The sequence below is a fragment of the Bos javanicus genome, chromosome 26, assembly GCF_032452875.1.
Source record: "Bos javanicus breed banteng chromosome 26, ARS-OSU_banteng_1.0, whole genome shotgun sequence".
Taxonomy (NCBI): Eukaryota; Metazoa; Chordata; class Mammalia; order Artiodactyla; family Bovidae; genus Bos; species Bos javanicus.
The window spans coordinates 43,711,372-43,726,326 of NC_083893.1; the positions used below are offsets into that span (position 1 = coordinate 43,711,372).

The 14,955-nt window shown below is 34.7% G+C and overlaps 1 protein-coding gene across 8 annotated transcripts in view; it reads right to left on the reverse strand.

Annotated features, from left to right (window-relative positions):
• The window catches only part of EEF1AKMT2 (EEF1A lysine methyltransferase 2), a 70,632-nt gene that overhangs the window by 46,170 nt on the left and 9,507 nt on the right, over nt 1-14,955 (reverse strand). For 3 of the 8 annotated variants that reach the window (XM_061403817.1, XM_061403820.1, XM_061403822.1), the window contains exons 4-6: nt 9,236-9,343; nt 6,489-6,705; nt 2,054-2,718 (exon numbers count right to left, since the gene is read on the reverse strand). In XM_061403817.1, the coding sequence (XP_061259801.1) occupies nt 2,624-2,718; nt 6,489-6,705; nt 9,236-9,343 (420 nt within the window). In that variant the 3' untranslated portion in view covers nt 2,054-2,623. Of the gene's footprint in view, nt 1-2,053; nt 2,719-3,723; nt 3,835-6,488; nt 6,706-9,235; nt 9,344-14,955 lie in introns of those variants that run through there. The other 5 variants (XM_061403819.1, XM_061403821.1, XM_061403818.1 and 2 more) reach the window with 3 other exon arrangements.

Below are 14,955 nucleotides of genomic sequence, written 5' to 3' on the forward strand. Positions count from 1 at the left end.
TACATAAACACTAGGCCCAAAAAGCAACTCTAACTTGTGCACCTGGCTTAAAACAAAATGTTCTGAAAACTTTCCCTTTGTTAATTGGTGTAACTCACCCATTGAGGCCTCCAATCCCTTTGGACTTGCACACACTTCCTACACACAGAAGTGGACTGTTATGCGGCAATAACATCATCGTGAAAAGCAACAATTCTGGGCAGGCTCCACAGAGAAATCTTGTTTGCATTTCAAACAAGTCTTCTCAAAATAAGGGTGTCTTTTGATGAAATAAAATTACAATTCCAACTTCTTGCCCAGATAAAACAGCATTCACTACATAACCTACTGCTCCCTTTTAGAACGGCATGATTTCCTTCGCAGTTACCCACATATCCATATGACATATCAAAACTAAGTTTGATAATAACGTGTTTATGACTTGTTTCAGTAACTTGGGGCCTGGTTTTGAAAGTGTGGTATTATTTGAAAATATTAATAATTTATTGTTAGCATCTTTGGACCTTCCATTTGTCCTGATTTCAATCTCCGAGAGGCTGGCTTCCAGCAGGATTAAACTGCTAAGAAGAGATGACAACTCCCCTTTCCTAACCTTATCAACAGTCCCATGATTCTCCTGCCAAAAGTCCTACATCTCTGCAAACGGAACACACATACCCCCACAATAGTGACTCAAGGAGCTTTTCAACAAAGGCGCTCTCCAACTATCAGTGAATCAAACTCAATGTCTTAGTCTGGTTTTCACAGAAAGCCTGTTTTGCTCCACTGATGCTTCACAATAGCATAAACTTAACAACTCAGAATTCTAAAAGAGTACCTACACACTAATATGGTATTTAAAATCAAGAAATATTAACCTGGAAAACAACAAAGACAAGATCACTTCAATAAATTATATAACACTGTTTCTATGGTTTAAGATCCTGAGTCTAGTTTATAACATCAACACAATTAATTTTATATGTTTAAATCACATATATCTTAATTTTTATAATTAAAAATTTTTTATTTTAATTTTCACATATATATTAAAAATTAAAATTTAATTTTTAAACAACAAAATTTTATTTTATTTCTCATGTTTTCATGTTAAAAATTAAAGCTTTTCCAAAAGTGTTATTTGTGTTGAAAGTTTATGGAAATGTATTCAATTATCCGGTGCAAGGCAGATAGTTATCTTAATGATTGATTAATGTTGATCTAAACCACTCTTCTCTTCCCCTTGTCTCCCTCCAGACAAAAATGAAAAGAAAAAGGGTGTAATGCTAGACTTGCTCAGTACTGGAAAAGCATTTGCTAAACAAACAAAAATTCTGTTTGTTTTATAACCCAACAAGACCCAAAGGTTGCAAATCATAAACACTATTGTCATTTTTTAAAAACCTGTATTATGACTCCAATATTAAAACATCAGCCCATAGACAAAATGGCAGTGAGGATTAATAAAACTTATTTTTTCAAAAACGATCATAAATAAACTGTTTCTCTTGCTGATCAGTGCCTAACTAGAACATCTTGTCTCCAGAGCCCTGAGGATGTATATATGTAAAACTTACACCACCTTTGACAGAAGAATGACATAATTCAGTTCTTGATTAGCCAGTCTTGTAAGACAAGTAGGGAGACAGTGAAAATTAATGACGGATGACTCACTATTCTCACAGTCCACCAACCAACAGTCACTAACAAGGAGCTGCAGAGCCACTAAAAATAACTGCTCAACTTCTCTGACAGAATTTTCGGTGTACCAGTCCTGGTTCCCCTAATGAACTATAAATGCCGTAACGGCAGAAACTTAGCCCAGGGAAGCAAACTACTAGAGACAGGCTTTAGAGGCAGACCCAGAGAGGAGCCCTGGCTCCATCCTGTACTGTCTGATGTGTAGAAACAGGAATAAGTAATATGCGCCTGCAGAAGATGCTGAGGGAATTCAATGCCTCCGGAAGACAACGCAGCCAGACACAGTGCCAGCCGCTAACAGTGCCTCTCAGCTGTCTTTCCTCCTGCTCCCACAGTGTACAGAAAGCCATCAGCCAAAACAAAGCTCAGTAAATACTTCTTGATCAACTGATATATTTATCTGATTTTAATTACACACGTAAGGGCTGAGACATTTTCTCAGATATTAAAGCATTAAAAAAAATCACCATTCAACCCAAAATATCACACTTAGTATGTTTTATAATAGTCCAATAAAAAGTTAAGAAAGTCATTTGGCTTATTAGTCTGACCCTGGAATAGCTTGATCAAATCTTCATAAATAGCTATATTCAATTCACCTTTACCGAGGTGCAAAAACCAAGGATACGAGCTTTCTGTAAATTCATTTACTGCTTTAAAGTTTTAGCTGTTCAGCAGTTACAGGAATTACTTTTTTAATCTGAAAGAGAAATATTTACATCTCAAATACAAAAGAAAATTTTAAAATTATTCTTGGTTGATCTCTAAAACCCAACCACTTACATGCTCACAATGTTTTTTTTAACAACCCATTACTTCTCCTCAAAATGTGCATCCTGTATACTCACTAAACATTCACTTGCGCTTGCATTTTCTGTGTCAGGTTTACTTTGATGTAGAGCTTCTTAAAAAGACACTAACTGAGTCTGTCCAGTGAAAAGCCTCATGTTTTTTGGAAAACCAACGCTGCTACACTGTTTCCAGATCGGCCTCCAAAGCTGAACTTGGGTGTGGGCAGCTCTTCGAAAAGTTCAAATCCTGCCAAAGTTAAAACACTTTCATTAGGGACTGACTCCCACAGTGAAGGGATGTTTGTATTAACAAAGTACCTTAGAACCTTTCATAAAACTACATGATTCCAAACTGCATTATGACTAAACTTCACTTTATGATTTTCAATTCTACACTATGTGTATATGTATATACACTCCAAAACACGGAAATCAACAAGCAACAGACAAAATTCAACTGAAGAAAAGAAGCTTTCCATCCATCCCTCATTTCCTTCACTTCCTTTTCATCATCCCTTCATGCATAGGGCTTTCCTCAATTGCTCAGCAGGTAAAGAATCTGCTTGCAATGCAGGAGATACAGGAGATGCAGGTTCAATCCCTGGATTGGGAAGATCCCCTGAAGGAGTATTCTTGGCTGGGAAATCCCACAGACAGAGAAGCCTGGTGGGTACAGTCCATGGGGTCACAAAGGTTTTAACACGACTGAGTGACTAAGACACACGCACTGTTACCATTAAGCACGCAAACCCTACACCTCCATCAGCCTCCTTAACCATCCAGTTGTAGGCAGCTTATCATGTGTTGAGGTCTTACCATGCATCAGGTACTGTTTTGAGTGCTTTCTACATATAATTCAATTAATCCATATCAGATATATAAAAGCACTTTAACATAGGAAAGTTAAATAATGAGGAAATAAAAATGACAAAGTTCTGGAGATGGATGGGGGTGACAGGGTGATGGCTGCACAATAATGAGCATGTACTTAAGGCCTCAGAACTGAACACTTAAAAATGGCTAAATGGTAAATTTTATGTCATATATATTTTACTACAGTAAAAAAACAGTTCGAACCCAAGATACAGACCCAAACTGAACTCAACTTGGGAAGACAAGGAAGTAGTAACTGCCAAAGCAGTGCAGGGTTGATTCTTTTTTTTCCCCACTTAACGTGGATTCAAACATTCTGGTTCAAGTCCCACCTCCACCACTTACTAGATGGCAGGTTATTAGGTGAAGGTCAATTTACCTCATCCAGAATCTTCAATTTCTACGCAAGAAGGTTACAGGTATCACTGCCCTAATTCACTTTCAGTGATTTTGTAAAGATCAAAATAAGATAATGTGGTGTTCTCCTAAACTATAAAACAAAATGGAAATTTAATGTTATTATTCTGTTTTTAAAAAATAAGACAAATAAGGGTGGGTGGCAGTTTACCATGGTTTTCTCTCACGATGGGACTAGCAGTTTGGGAGAAACTTTTTTTTCTTTTGGGGAAGGAGATGCCTATATTTTCTAAGTTTCCATGCCTGAGCTAAGGCTCAAATAACTCTTGTAAACAGAAAAAAATGCTTAAAAGGATATATACTATTGTATTAATTGGTTTTTTATACTTTTCTTCATAGTTCATATTCGTAACCAGGGTTCACCAAATCTTAATAAATAACTAGATATTAAAATGCTAATTAATAACTGTAAAAAAAAAAAACTAACCGTAAGAAAACCTTCCCAAAGAAGGTCAGGCCTTTTAAATAATATATTTTAATGCTAAAAAAATGGAGCCACTGTGGTGGATACATGCGGACACGCCCCTATCTGTTTTCTGAAATTGTGTTTCAAATACTTCATAATAAAAATTTTCCAAAGAAAATGGAGCTGTCTGTGTAAATTTTCTAGAACTAATCTTTTAACTCCCTGGACTAACATTCAGTAGATAATACATCAAAGTGTTAAAAGTGGTTGTATACCAGAGATAATTAATTTTAATTGTTATAATCTATGTACTTATGTGTTGGGGTTACTGATATTTTCAAATGTTTTCCATAATGAATCTAGGTTACTTTTGTTGTAAGACAGGTTTCCGAGTTTTTTAAATTCCCTAGTTGTAAGAAAGTCAAGTTCCTTGGACATCAAATTAGAGTATCCTAGTGTCTGGCAAATGATTAAGCAATCTTAACCTAAACAAATACCACCACCAAATATTTATATAATAGGGCTATAAAGGAAAAATTCATTTCAACAGATTTACGAACATTTACATTTCAAATTAGGAAAGAAGCAGAAAACCTGAAAAAATTAGCGAAGCAAGCTTTATTCTGTGCAAAAGGGACCACAGAAGCCAATCTTAAACCCCAGTGAGAAGCCCCTCGGCAGTGATGCATGGCAGTGTCCTGTGTCTAACTCCAAAAACCATTTTCTAAGAGAAGAAAAATGTTTTCAGTGTATATAATTATTTCTTTAACATTTCCTGTGGCAACATTTCGCTTATTTAAATTCTGCATTAAGTTCTGAAACTGCACATAAGCTAAAGAACTTACTTAGTAGTTCTCAAAGACAGATTTTTAAGCACTCTTTACCAGGCTGAAGTCTGTTCCTCATTATCAAAGACAGACAAATATGTTTTTGTCTGGTGGTTTCAAGGGTAAAAGAGAACACCTGTATTTAAAAACCAGGAAAGGAACTTGCCCTACACAGTGTAACACTGAGCATTTATTAAAACTGTCAAGCTTCAGGAAAAAAAGACTATTGGTACAGGGCCTCAACAGTTCTAAAGGAAACAAATCTAACATAGAAGATAATAAAATTAATGACATGAAATAAAAGACAATAAATCAAATCATTCTTGTTTTCCAGAGGCAGCAATAATGAAGCCTCAAGCTCTCATTTCAAGCTTCAAACACTTCAAGTTTTACATTATATAACCTGCCAAAGCCATCGAATGCACACAGAAGGACATGTGTTAGGTGTTCTCCCTCCTACTGCCTATTCCCTCACTACCAAAAGAAAACAAACTCTGAGATGAAGCACACGCAACATAGTTATAAATCCATTTCCCGCTAGCTTGTGACAACTGAAGTTCAAAATTTAACCACAAATTTAGTACCATGTCACTTATTAATACTCCATCCTGAAAATTCTTCCCATTCCTTAAAAAAAAACCCTTAATACTAACCTGAAATGGAGTGTAAGGAGAAACCAAGCAAACATCTCGCTATAGAGTCTCAAGGTACTTTCCAGAAAGGCCTGTGTACCGCATGAGTAAGTGACAGGTGAAATAACCCTTCAACCATGCAAGAAGCAGTCTGCCAAAGCTCAAAGTATTCGCGTATGGATTAAAGATTCTCACAAGATTCCCATTTAGTAGACACAGTACTAATTATACTTTGCTAATTGGGGGGAAAAAAAAATGTTCCTGTCTTGGCACCAAAATCTTGCAAAAAAGTAGATTTCCTCAAGAATTAATACGCAGTAATTCTTCTAAATTCCTATGTTTTGCTTCTATGCAATGTCAAAAAAAAAGAATATACACTTAAAACAAGAAGAAAAATCCTCAACACCTAAATGAGCACCAGTATCCACAGAATTAAAACTCTCACCATATAAGACTTTAAAAAACACTAATACCACCTGCATTATTACTATTATTACTAATTACTGGTATATCAGTGCACTGAATTCAGAAGCACAATATATGTGCTTTCTTTGTTTTGATTCTCTAAATAAGAGATTATACAGCTTAAATAAAGAACTTAATTTTTACAGGCTCATAAATTTTAGTACTTAACTGCCAGAATTTCTTGGAAAATTTTACAAAGGACTCTGGATCTCAACCAATATTATTTCTTTGTTCTTTGAATATACAGTTAAAAGTACTGCCATGGTTATTAACAAAGAAGAAAAGCAGGCAACTCCCACAAACAGAAAAGTAAAACACTGTAACACCAAGAAAAAAACCTATTTGAGTGCGTTCAACGTGAGGTAAGAACACATTTAAACAATATACAGCCATTTACCTTCACTGAATTCATCTAGCAACTCTTCCTTGGTCCAATTACATGAGGTTATTAGAAAAAAGCCTTTCACTTTCAACACTCTGGAGAGAGATTCCACATATTGTTTCCTCTTCTCAATTGCGTTGTCAGGATTAAGGCTTATGGCATCAAAAGTCCCTTTGTCAATACAAATATGAAATCCAGACAACTTTGTGGAAGGGTTCAAAAAGTCTTCTACCTATATTAAAAATCAATGTCTATGTGAAACAATCCACACACAATCTTTACTAAATTTAAGTAACAATCTGTAAAAAGTGATAGATAAAAGGAGCAATTAATTACAATGGCATTTTACATATAATAAACATATTTTCAACTTTACAGCTAACTTTTATGTGCTTCATTCCAAGATCATTAAAGCTAAGATTGGTAAGCAAGACTGACAGTGCTTCCTGGACATTCCAAATCTCTACAAATTTGGAAACAAATCAAAGCCAGGTGTACTGCCTAATAACACCAGCACATAATGGAACTCACAAGCCCAGTTTATGAAAAAGTTATTTCTGTTGAAAAGCAGAATATTTGACATATTTTTTAAATGACAAAAAAGTATCTGGAACTCAAATAGGTCACTGGAAATGTGATGACTTTTAGCTGATATTATTAGTTGTCTGACCTGAAGTAAACATGGTAAATCAAAAGTTGTATTGCCTTGACTCAGCAGCTTACAAAGCAACTACAACAAATAGCACAAAGCTTAAGAAATTAAAGGACTGTTTAAACTGCAATTACCTAACTTTTCCAATATCATGCATTTCAGATTTTGAAAGTCATGTATCATTCATCTCATTCATTTTCAATAATTTACTGATACTTCAGAAGCATCTGGAATAGTGATCTGCCTCAATTTCATAAAATATTCAAAATAATTTGCCAACAAAATTAATTCTGAAAAGCTACTTTGAAAAATTAAGCAGTTTGTGATTATTCATATAAACAAAATAATTATAAATGGTGTATTATCTAAAACTCTGTTATTGTTTGACTTTAAAATGTGTACTGTATGTTTCCATACACTCAAACATAGGCTTCCCACTCCCACCCCACATCATTCCACCTGAGGCAAAACCATGACTACCCCTCATAAGAGTCAAGTCTGGAGAAGTTTCTATCCTAAATGCCTGTATAAAAGTATTCATGTATACAACAGGTAGTTCATAGACACCTATGACATGTAGGAACATTTCAGGCCCTGGGACTATAACTGCAAACAAAACAAAAGATCTCTGTATGAGAATATATCTCATATTCTCTAAAAGGAGAGGCAAACAATAAATAAGTTAACCACATTATTTCAGATAAAGTGCTATGAAGAGAAAAATAAAGACATTGAGTGATTAGGAAGAGAAATGTTTTGGAAAAGTAGTCAGGCAAGACCTCTTTAAGAAGGTGATATTTGAGAAGAGATCAGAATGATGAGAATGAGCCAAACAAACTAAGATCTGGGGCAAGAACATTCTAGGCAGAGAGCAGCAGGAATAAAGATTGGAGAAAAACAAGGCTGAAACGTATCAGGAGCAGAAAGAAAGTCAGAGTGACTAGAGTATTACTGATAAAGATGGAAAGGGGTAAAAACCAAGGGGCTCTCTCTGTAAGGCTGGGTGGGGGTTCAGATTCCATTCTAAATGCAATGGGCAAGTGTTCGGAGGCTGATTTACACTTTAAAAAAATAACTCAGACCTGGGGCTCTGTAACAACCTAGAGTGGTGGGATGGGGTGGGTGGTGGGAGGGAGGTTCAAGAGGGAAGGAACATATATATACCTAGGGCTGATTCATGCTGATGTCTGGCGGAAACCAACACAATATTGTGAAGCAATTATCCTTCAATTGAAAATAAATTTAATTATATATATATATATATAAATAAAATAACTCTGGCTGCTCTGTGGTAATGCACAGCAGAGTGGTAAGAGTAGAATTGGGAAGGCCAAGTAAGAGGCTGCTGATGGTGGTTTGGATCTAGGAGGCAACAGTGGAAATATAAGGAATGACACATTTTCTCAAATATTCTAAAGATAAAACCAACAAAATCGTTTCTAGGATTATTTTTTCAGCAGCACCTCACAGCTTTTGAGATCTTAGTTTCCCAATCAGGGACTGAACCAGGAGAGCATTAAGTCCTAATCACTGGACCACCAGGGAATTCCTGGCTGTTGAATAAAAAGGAAAGAGTGGGATGGGGATGGGAGTTAGTGGGAAGGCAAAGGGAGAAACCAAGAGTTTCATTTTGGACTAATTAATAGGCTATTAGTTATCTAAGTGGAACTATATAATATGCAGCGTTTCTGGAGTTCAGAGGAGAAGCCCAGGATAAAAATGTAAATGCACATGTCGTCATCTCCTCACAGATCAGAGGGCAAAATAAGTAATCTTTGGGGCATTATACCAATTTATGCATTTACAAATTTTTTATCTGGTTAATCCAAAGTTAGCTATTATTCGTGTGTATTTGCAAAAAAAGAGAGACAGAAAGGCAAAATAAACATACTTGAACATAAGAGGAAGAGGAGAAAATAAGTTCCTCAAACTGACTAGACTGAAAATTTTAATACTGTTACTTAAAAAGTTATCATTTTGGATTATTTATGATTGATCCTTAATTTATGAGTTTAAGGATGTCAGCAAATTAATACACATCAGACACATTTAAACTTTATAACTTATTATAAATAAAAATAACAATTGCAGCAATATAAATAATAGTTACCTTCAACTTAATGTTAGATAAACCTTCTTTTTCTATAATACTTCCAGAAAGCTGTATTGCAGACGGAGAATAATCAATTCCAGTAACATCAGAGAAACCAAATTTTGCCTGGAGACAGATAATTTTATACTTTAGTTTTCTAAAATTTTAAATACTGTTTTACCTATGAGTTATAATATTCTGTTAGGACCCAGACTGTTTTATTTTATTAATACATCAAATGACATATACCCTCTAATAGTATAACATGTTTAAATTTTATTATAGAATCTAAATAGAAACTAAAAGTTTAAATTCATATAATGTGACAATTTATTTGCTTTTACAATATTTGATTTCTTTTTCATAAGAAATTCATTTTCTCAAAGACAATGAGAATATATGTGTATTTCTGTCCTAAAGCAGAAAAAGGTAGTATTAATTTCCAATACTGATATGCTCCAATTCACACATAAATCTGTCATAAATTTTTCTTAACACAATTAAGTTAATGAATAAATTAAATGCATATGTAGTAAGTCCTTGCTTTTAAAATTTTTCCTTGAGTGCAATTGTAAATCACGTAATTCTCCACCAACCATGTGACTATTAACCACCTTCCATTTGTACAGTATTTTTAAAATAGTTCACACATTCCAGTAGACCTTTACAAAAAACCTGTCATACACTGGGCAGGTATTAATACCCCCAAAGAGTTAAAGAAAGCTCAGTGAACTAAAGAGTTTTGAAACTAAACCTGCAATCCAGCTGTTTACTAACCACATTAACCCATGGAAGGGTGCGAGGTGTGAGAAGCCTAAGGCCAGAAGCATGATGGCCTCTGGTCTTCAGCTCTAACTATGCTGAACATTGTCAGACCATTCAGGCTAAAGGCAATTTCAAAGGAAATCTGAAGAAGAAAAGAAGTTGCAAAGTAAAGCATAGCCTGAAATTCTCTTCCTGCTTTTTGCCAGTCATTTAAGACTTACCTAGACTTTTCAACTCTAAGTGACTAGTTCCTAGTCTAAACTCAACCCAACAATTATTCTCCACAGAGCACTTTTTTTCTCTTTGATCACTTTTATTTTCAGTCTTAAGATCTAGTATCAAAAAAAAATAATCTAATATCCCTTCTTTGATGCCAACCTCCTATTCTTTTAGTGATCTCAATTCGCATTCTTTAACAGCTTCGTTTTCTCCCCGTTTCCCTCACTTCCTTCTCTATCAGACCTAGAATGCAGGATGATTCTGTCAATTGACTCTTAACTAGTTCCTGCTTCTCCACACTTGTTTACTCTTCCCTTGGACTGTATAAGAAGCATACACAGACATTTTAAGTTCCTAGAACATTCATTCTCAAACTATTGCCAACATTTTTCACATTCAGTTTCTGGCACTCAGTGAGAAATAAGCAGACATTCAAGGGAATAATAAATGACCAAAAACTAAGAGGGAAAAACTTATATTAGGAAAAGGCCCAAAGCAGATTCAAATAAAAGAATGATCAGAAACAGATACTTAATGCAACTTCCCTATCAGTACAGCGGTTAAGACTCTGCACATCCACTGTAGGGGGAAGCCCTGGTAGGGGAACTAAGATCCCACATGCCACAGTCAAAGCAAAAAACAAAAAAGAATGAAACAAATCCTTAAAACACTGAAATAAATGACAATCTGGGGAATTGTAACAGAACTGAAACCTATAGCAAAGAACCATACAAATAAGAAAAATTTTAAATGAAATAATTAAATTAAGAAATTCAAGGGTGGGCTTGATGGCAGACTGGACACAAACACAAAAAATACTGAAGTGGAAGAAAGGTCAGAAGAAAATGCCACTGTTAAGCACAGAATGACAGAAGGATGGAAAATTAACAACAGGAAAGAACATAAAAGATAGAATATGGCACAGAGTATTAAGATCTAAATCCATATAACAGTCTTAGAAAAGGAGGAAATAAAAATAGGGCAGAAGAGAAAATGACATATGACTGAGAATTTCCTAGTTCTGAAAAAGTATCTGAAGCCACAGATTCAAGAAGCACTATAAACTCAAGGCACAATAAAAACAAAGATAATACAGTATAACATACATCTGACACAATATACAATTTATATTACATACAAATAGTATAATATATCTGATGAAAACCAAAAACAGAAAAATCTCAAAATCATTCAGGGAGTGGGGTGGGGGATACAGTATGACAGATTAGCTTCTAAAGACTAACAATAAGACTGATGGCTAACAATAAGTCAAAGAATGAAAGCCAGGAAACAGTGAAAGGAAAATGCCAATCTAAAATAACACACCCAGCAAAAAAAATATATGTGTGTGTATACACACACACACATATATCTCCATCAAAAAGGTAGGCGATCACTGAAAAGAGCACCAAATATGAGCAATGATTGTTAACATCACAAAAATACAGGAAACCAAACATTATATAACCATCTATTAAATTTACTTGTTTAAAAACTGAATTTGATAAAAATCTGTGGATCAGGGGTAAACAAACCTTTTCTTTAAAGGAACAGAGCATAAATATTTGAGGCTTGGCCACTCACACAGTCTCTGTCACACCTACTCAACTCTACTACTGTAGCACATAAACTATAGATAATAATGTAAATAAGTGAATATAGCTGTATTCCAAGAAATCCTTATAAAAACAGGGAATCCTAGATTTGACTCATAAACTATATAGTTTGCTGACCCTTATTCTGGATCTAACTCCCAACCTACAGAAAACACAGGGGACAGAAAATATGCTTAAATGGTACTATAAAGATGCAATTAGAAAGTCCACACCATGGAAAATCATTGGGATTAATAAACTACCTTCTACAATAAATAGATCACCAAGTTAAATAAACAAACAATATACAGAGAATTTAAAGAGCCTTAAAGACAGAGAATTTAAAGAGCCTCAAAGACTATCAACCAACTGCAAAATGTGGACTCAACAGCAGAATGGAAATGACAGAAGAAAAGTCAATGAACTTGAAGACACATCAATGCTAGTTATCAAATCTGATCCATGGACAGAAAACTAATTGGAAAAAAAATGAACAGCGCTTCAGGGACCTGTGGGACAATAAATACAAAGAGGCCTAACTGATAGTTACAGACTCTCAAAAGGAAAGAATGTTATTGACGGGAAAAAAAATTTTAACACAGAGAGCCTGAAAACATCCCAAATTTGACAAAAGACATAAGTTCTTAGATTCAAAAAGCTCAGTGAACTCCAAATAGGATAAGCAGAAAGAAATCTAAGCCATGGTACATCATGATTAAACTGCTAAAAACTAGAAGAAAATGGAAAAAATCTTGAAAGCATTCAGAAAAATGATGCATTACTTACAAGAACACAACCATTCAGACAACTGCAGATTCTTCATAAAAAACCGTGGCGGTTCTGGGACCTCCTGGCGGTCCAGTGGCTAACACTACACGCTCCCAACGCAGGAGGCCTGGGTCCCATCTCCCTGGTCATGGAACTAGATCCCACACGCGGCAACTGAAGACCTTGCACGCCACAAGAAGATCACAGAGCCCGTGGGCCACAACGAACCCAGTACAGCCAAACACATTTCATAATAGTTTAAAAAAAGCTATGGAAGTCAGAAAGAAGTGACACAACATTTTTAAAGTGCTGAAAGAACAATTATTAAGAATTCTATATTAAGCAAAAACATCCCTCAGGAATGAAGGTGAAATGAAGACATTCTCAGATGAAGGAACACTAAGAAAACTTCTAGCCAGCAAAGCTACTCTAAAAATCATCCCTGAAGGAAGTTCTTTAGACAGAAAGTAAACAATATTAATTCCAGAACAAATACACACACTCAGAAGATCAGGAATGAAGAAAAAACTGCAAAAGTATCTTTACTTACTTAACAACTACTATTAACTACTATTCTCCTTTGACAGGAGAATACAAAGGATAATTACAAGATTATCCAACAGGATTTTCAACATATATAATGATAATATTTAAGACAACTACAACATAAAGGAGGGAAGATTAAAAAACTCAAATGTTGTAAGGTTTTTACATTCCACTTGAAACGGTAAAGCATTGATTCTAAGAAGATTGTGTAAATAATGTATATTATAATCTGTAGTAAAAAAGCTCCAAACGCATTAAATATTGTTTAGTCACTAAGTCGTGTCTGACTCTTTTGCAATCCCATGGACTATAGCCTGCCAGGTTTCTCTGTCCATGGGATTTCCCAGGCAAGAATACTGGCATGGGTTGCCATTTCCTTCCCCGGGACCCACAGCAACCACTAAAAAAGCCAGAGATATAGTCAAATCCTTAGAGCAACCACTAAAGAAACTATACCAAGACATTTATATAGATATATCTAATTAAAATGGAATACTAAAAAATGGTCAAATTAACCAAAATAAGCAGGGAAGCAGAAAGGAAGAATGAAAAACAGAGGTAACAAAGAAAAAAAATAATAAAAATGGCAGACCTAAATCTAAATGTAAATGTTCCAAATAGAGCAATTAAAGGATAGAAATTCAAAAAAGACTAAAAAAAAATGACCCATCTATATACTGGCTACAAGAAACTCACTTCAAATATAATGATACAGGCTGCTTAAAATGAAAGACTAGGAAAAGATGTATCACGCAAAAACTAATATAAAAATGTTGAACTTCACACCCACAAGGATGGCAATAATCAAAAGGACACATACTAAAAAGTTCTGGTGAGAATATGGAAAAAATGGAACTCACAAACAGTGCTCATGGAAATGTATAAAGATATAGCCACTGTGGAAACAGTCAAGCAATTTCTCAAAAGGTTAAATATAGAGTAACCGTATGGACCTGGTTATATACCCAAGAGAAATAAAAACATACGTCCACACAAAAACATAAACAAATTTTCGTAGCAGCATTTTTCATAGTAGCCAAAAAAACAGAAGCAACTTAAAAGTCCATGAATTGGCAAGTAGATAAATAAAATGTGACAAATCCATACAACAGAATATTAACTGGGCAAGAAGAGGAATATAGTATTGATACATGCTACCATATGGATGAACTTTGAGAATAGTATGTTAAATGAAAGAAGCCAGACACAAAAGACCACAGATTGATGGTTCCATTTATACAAAATGTCCAGAACAGACAAATCCACAGGGACAAAATGTAGATCAGTGGTTGCCAAGGACTGAAGGGAATGGGCAATAAGGAGTGAACGATAATGAATACAGGGCTTCTCCTTGGGGTGATGAAAATCTTCAGGAATTAAAACAGTGGTGATGGTTACACAAATTTGTGAATATACTGAAAACCACTTTAAAGGAGTAGATTTTATGGCATGCAGATTATATCTCAATTTTTTTAAAAGCTTTATTATTAGCATTAAAAGTGAAATTCAAAGTAAAAACTACCAATGTTAAAGAGGAACATAATACAGTAATAAACAGGTCAATTAATCAAAACACACATACAATCCTAAGTGTGTATGCTCTGAACAGAGTTTGAAAATACATGTAGCAAAAAATGACAGAAATAAAAATTAACAGACAAATTTACCAGTTTGGTCAGATAGACACTTCAACATTACTATATCCATAATTAATAGAATAGAAAATCAGTAAAGGTATAGAATTGAATACCACCACCACCAAACACCATAAATCTAGTCAACAGATTCTATCAGGTAACAGCAGAACATATTTTTTTTTTTTTCAAGTGCATGTGAAACATACAC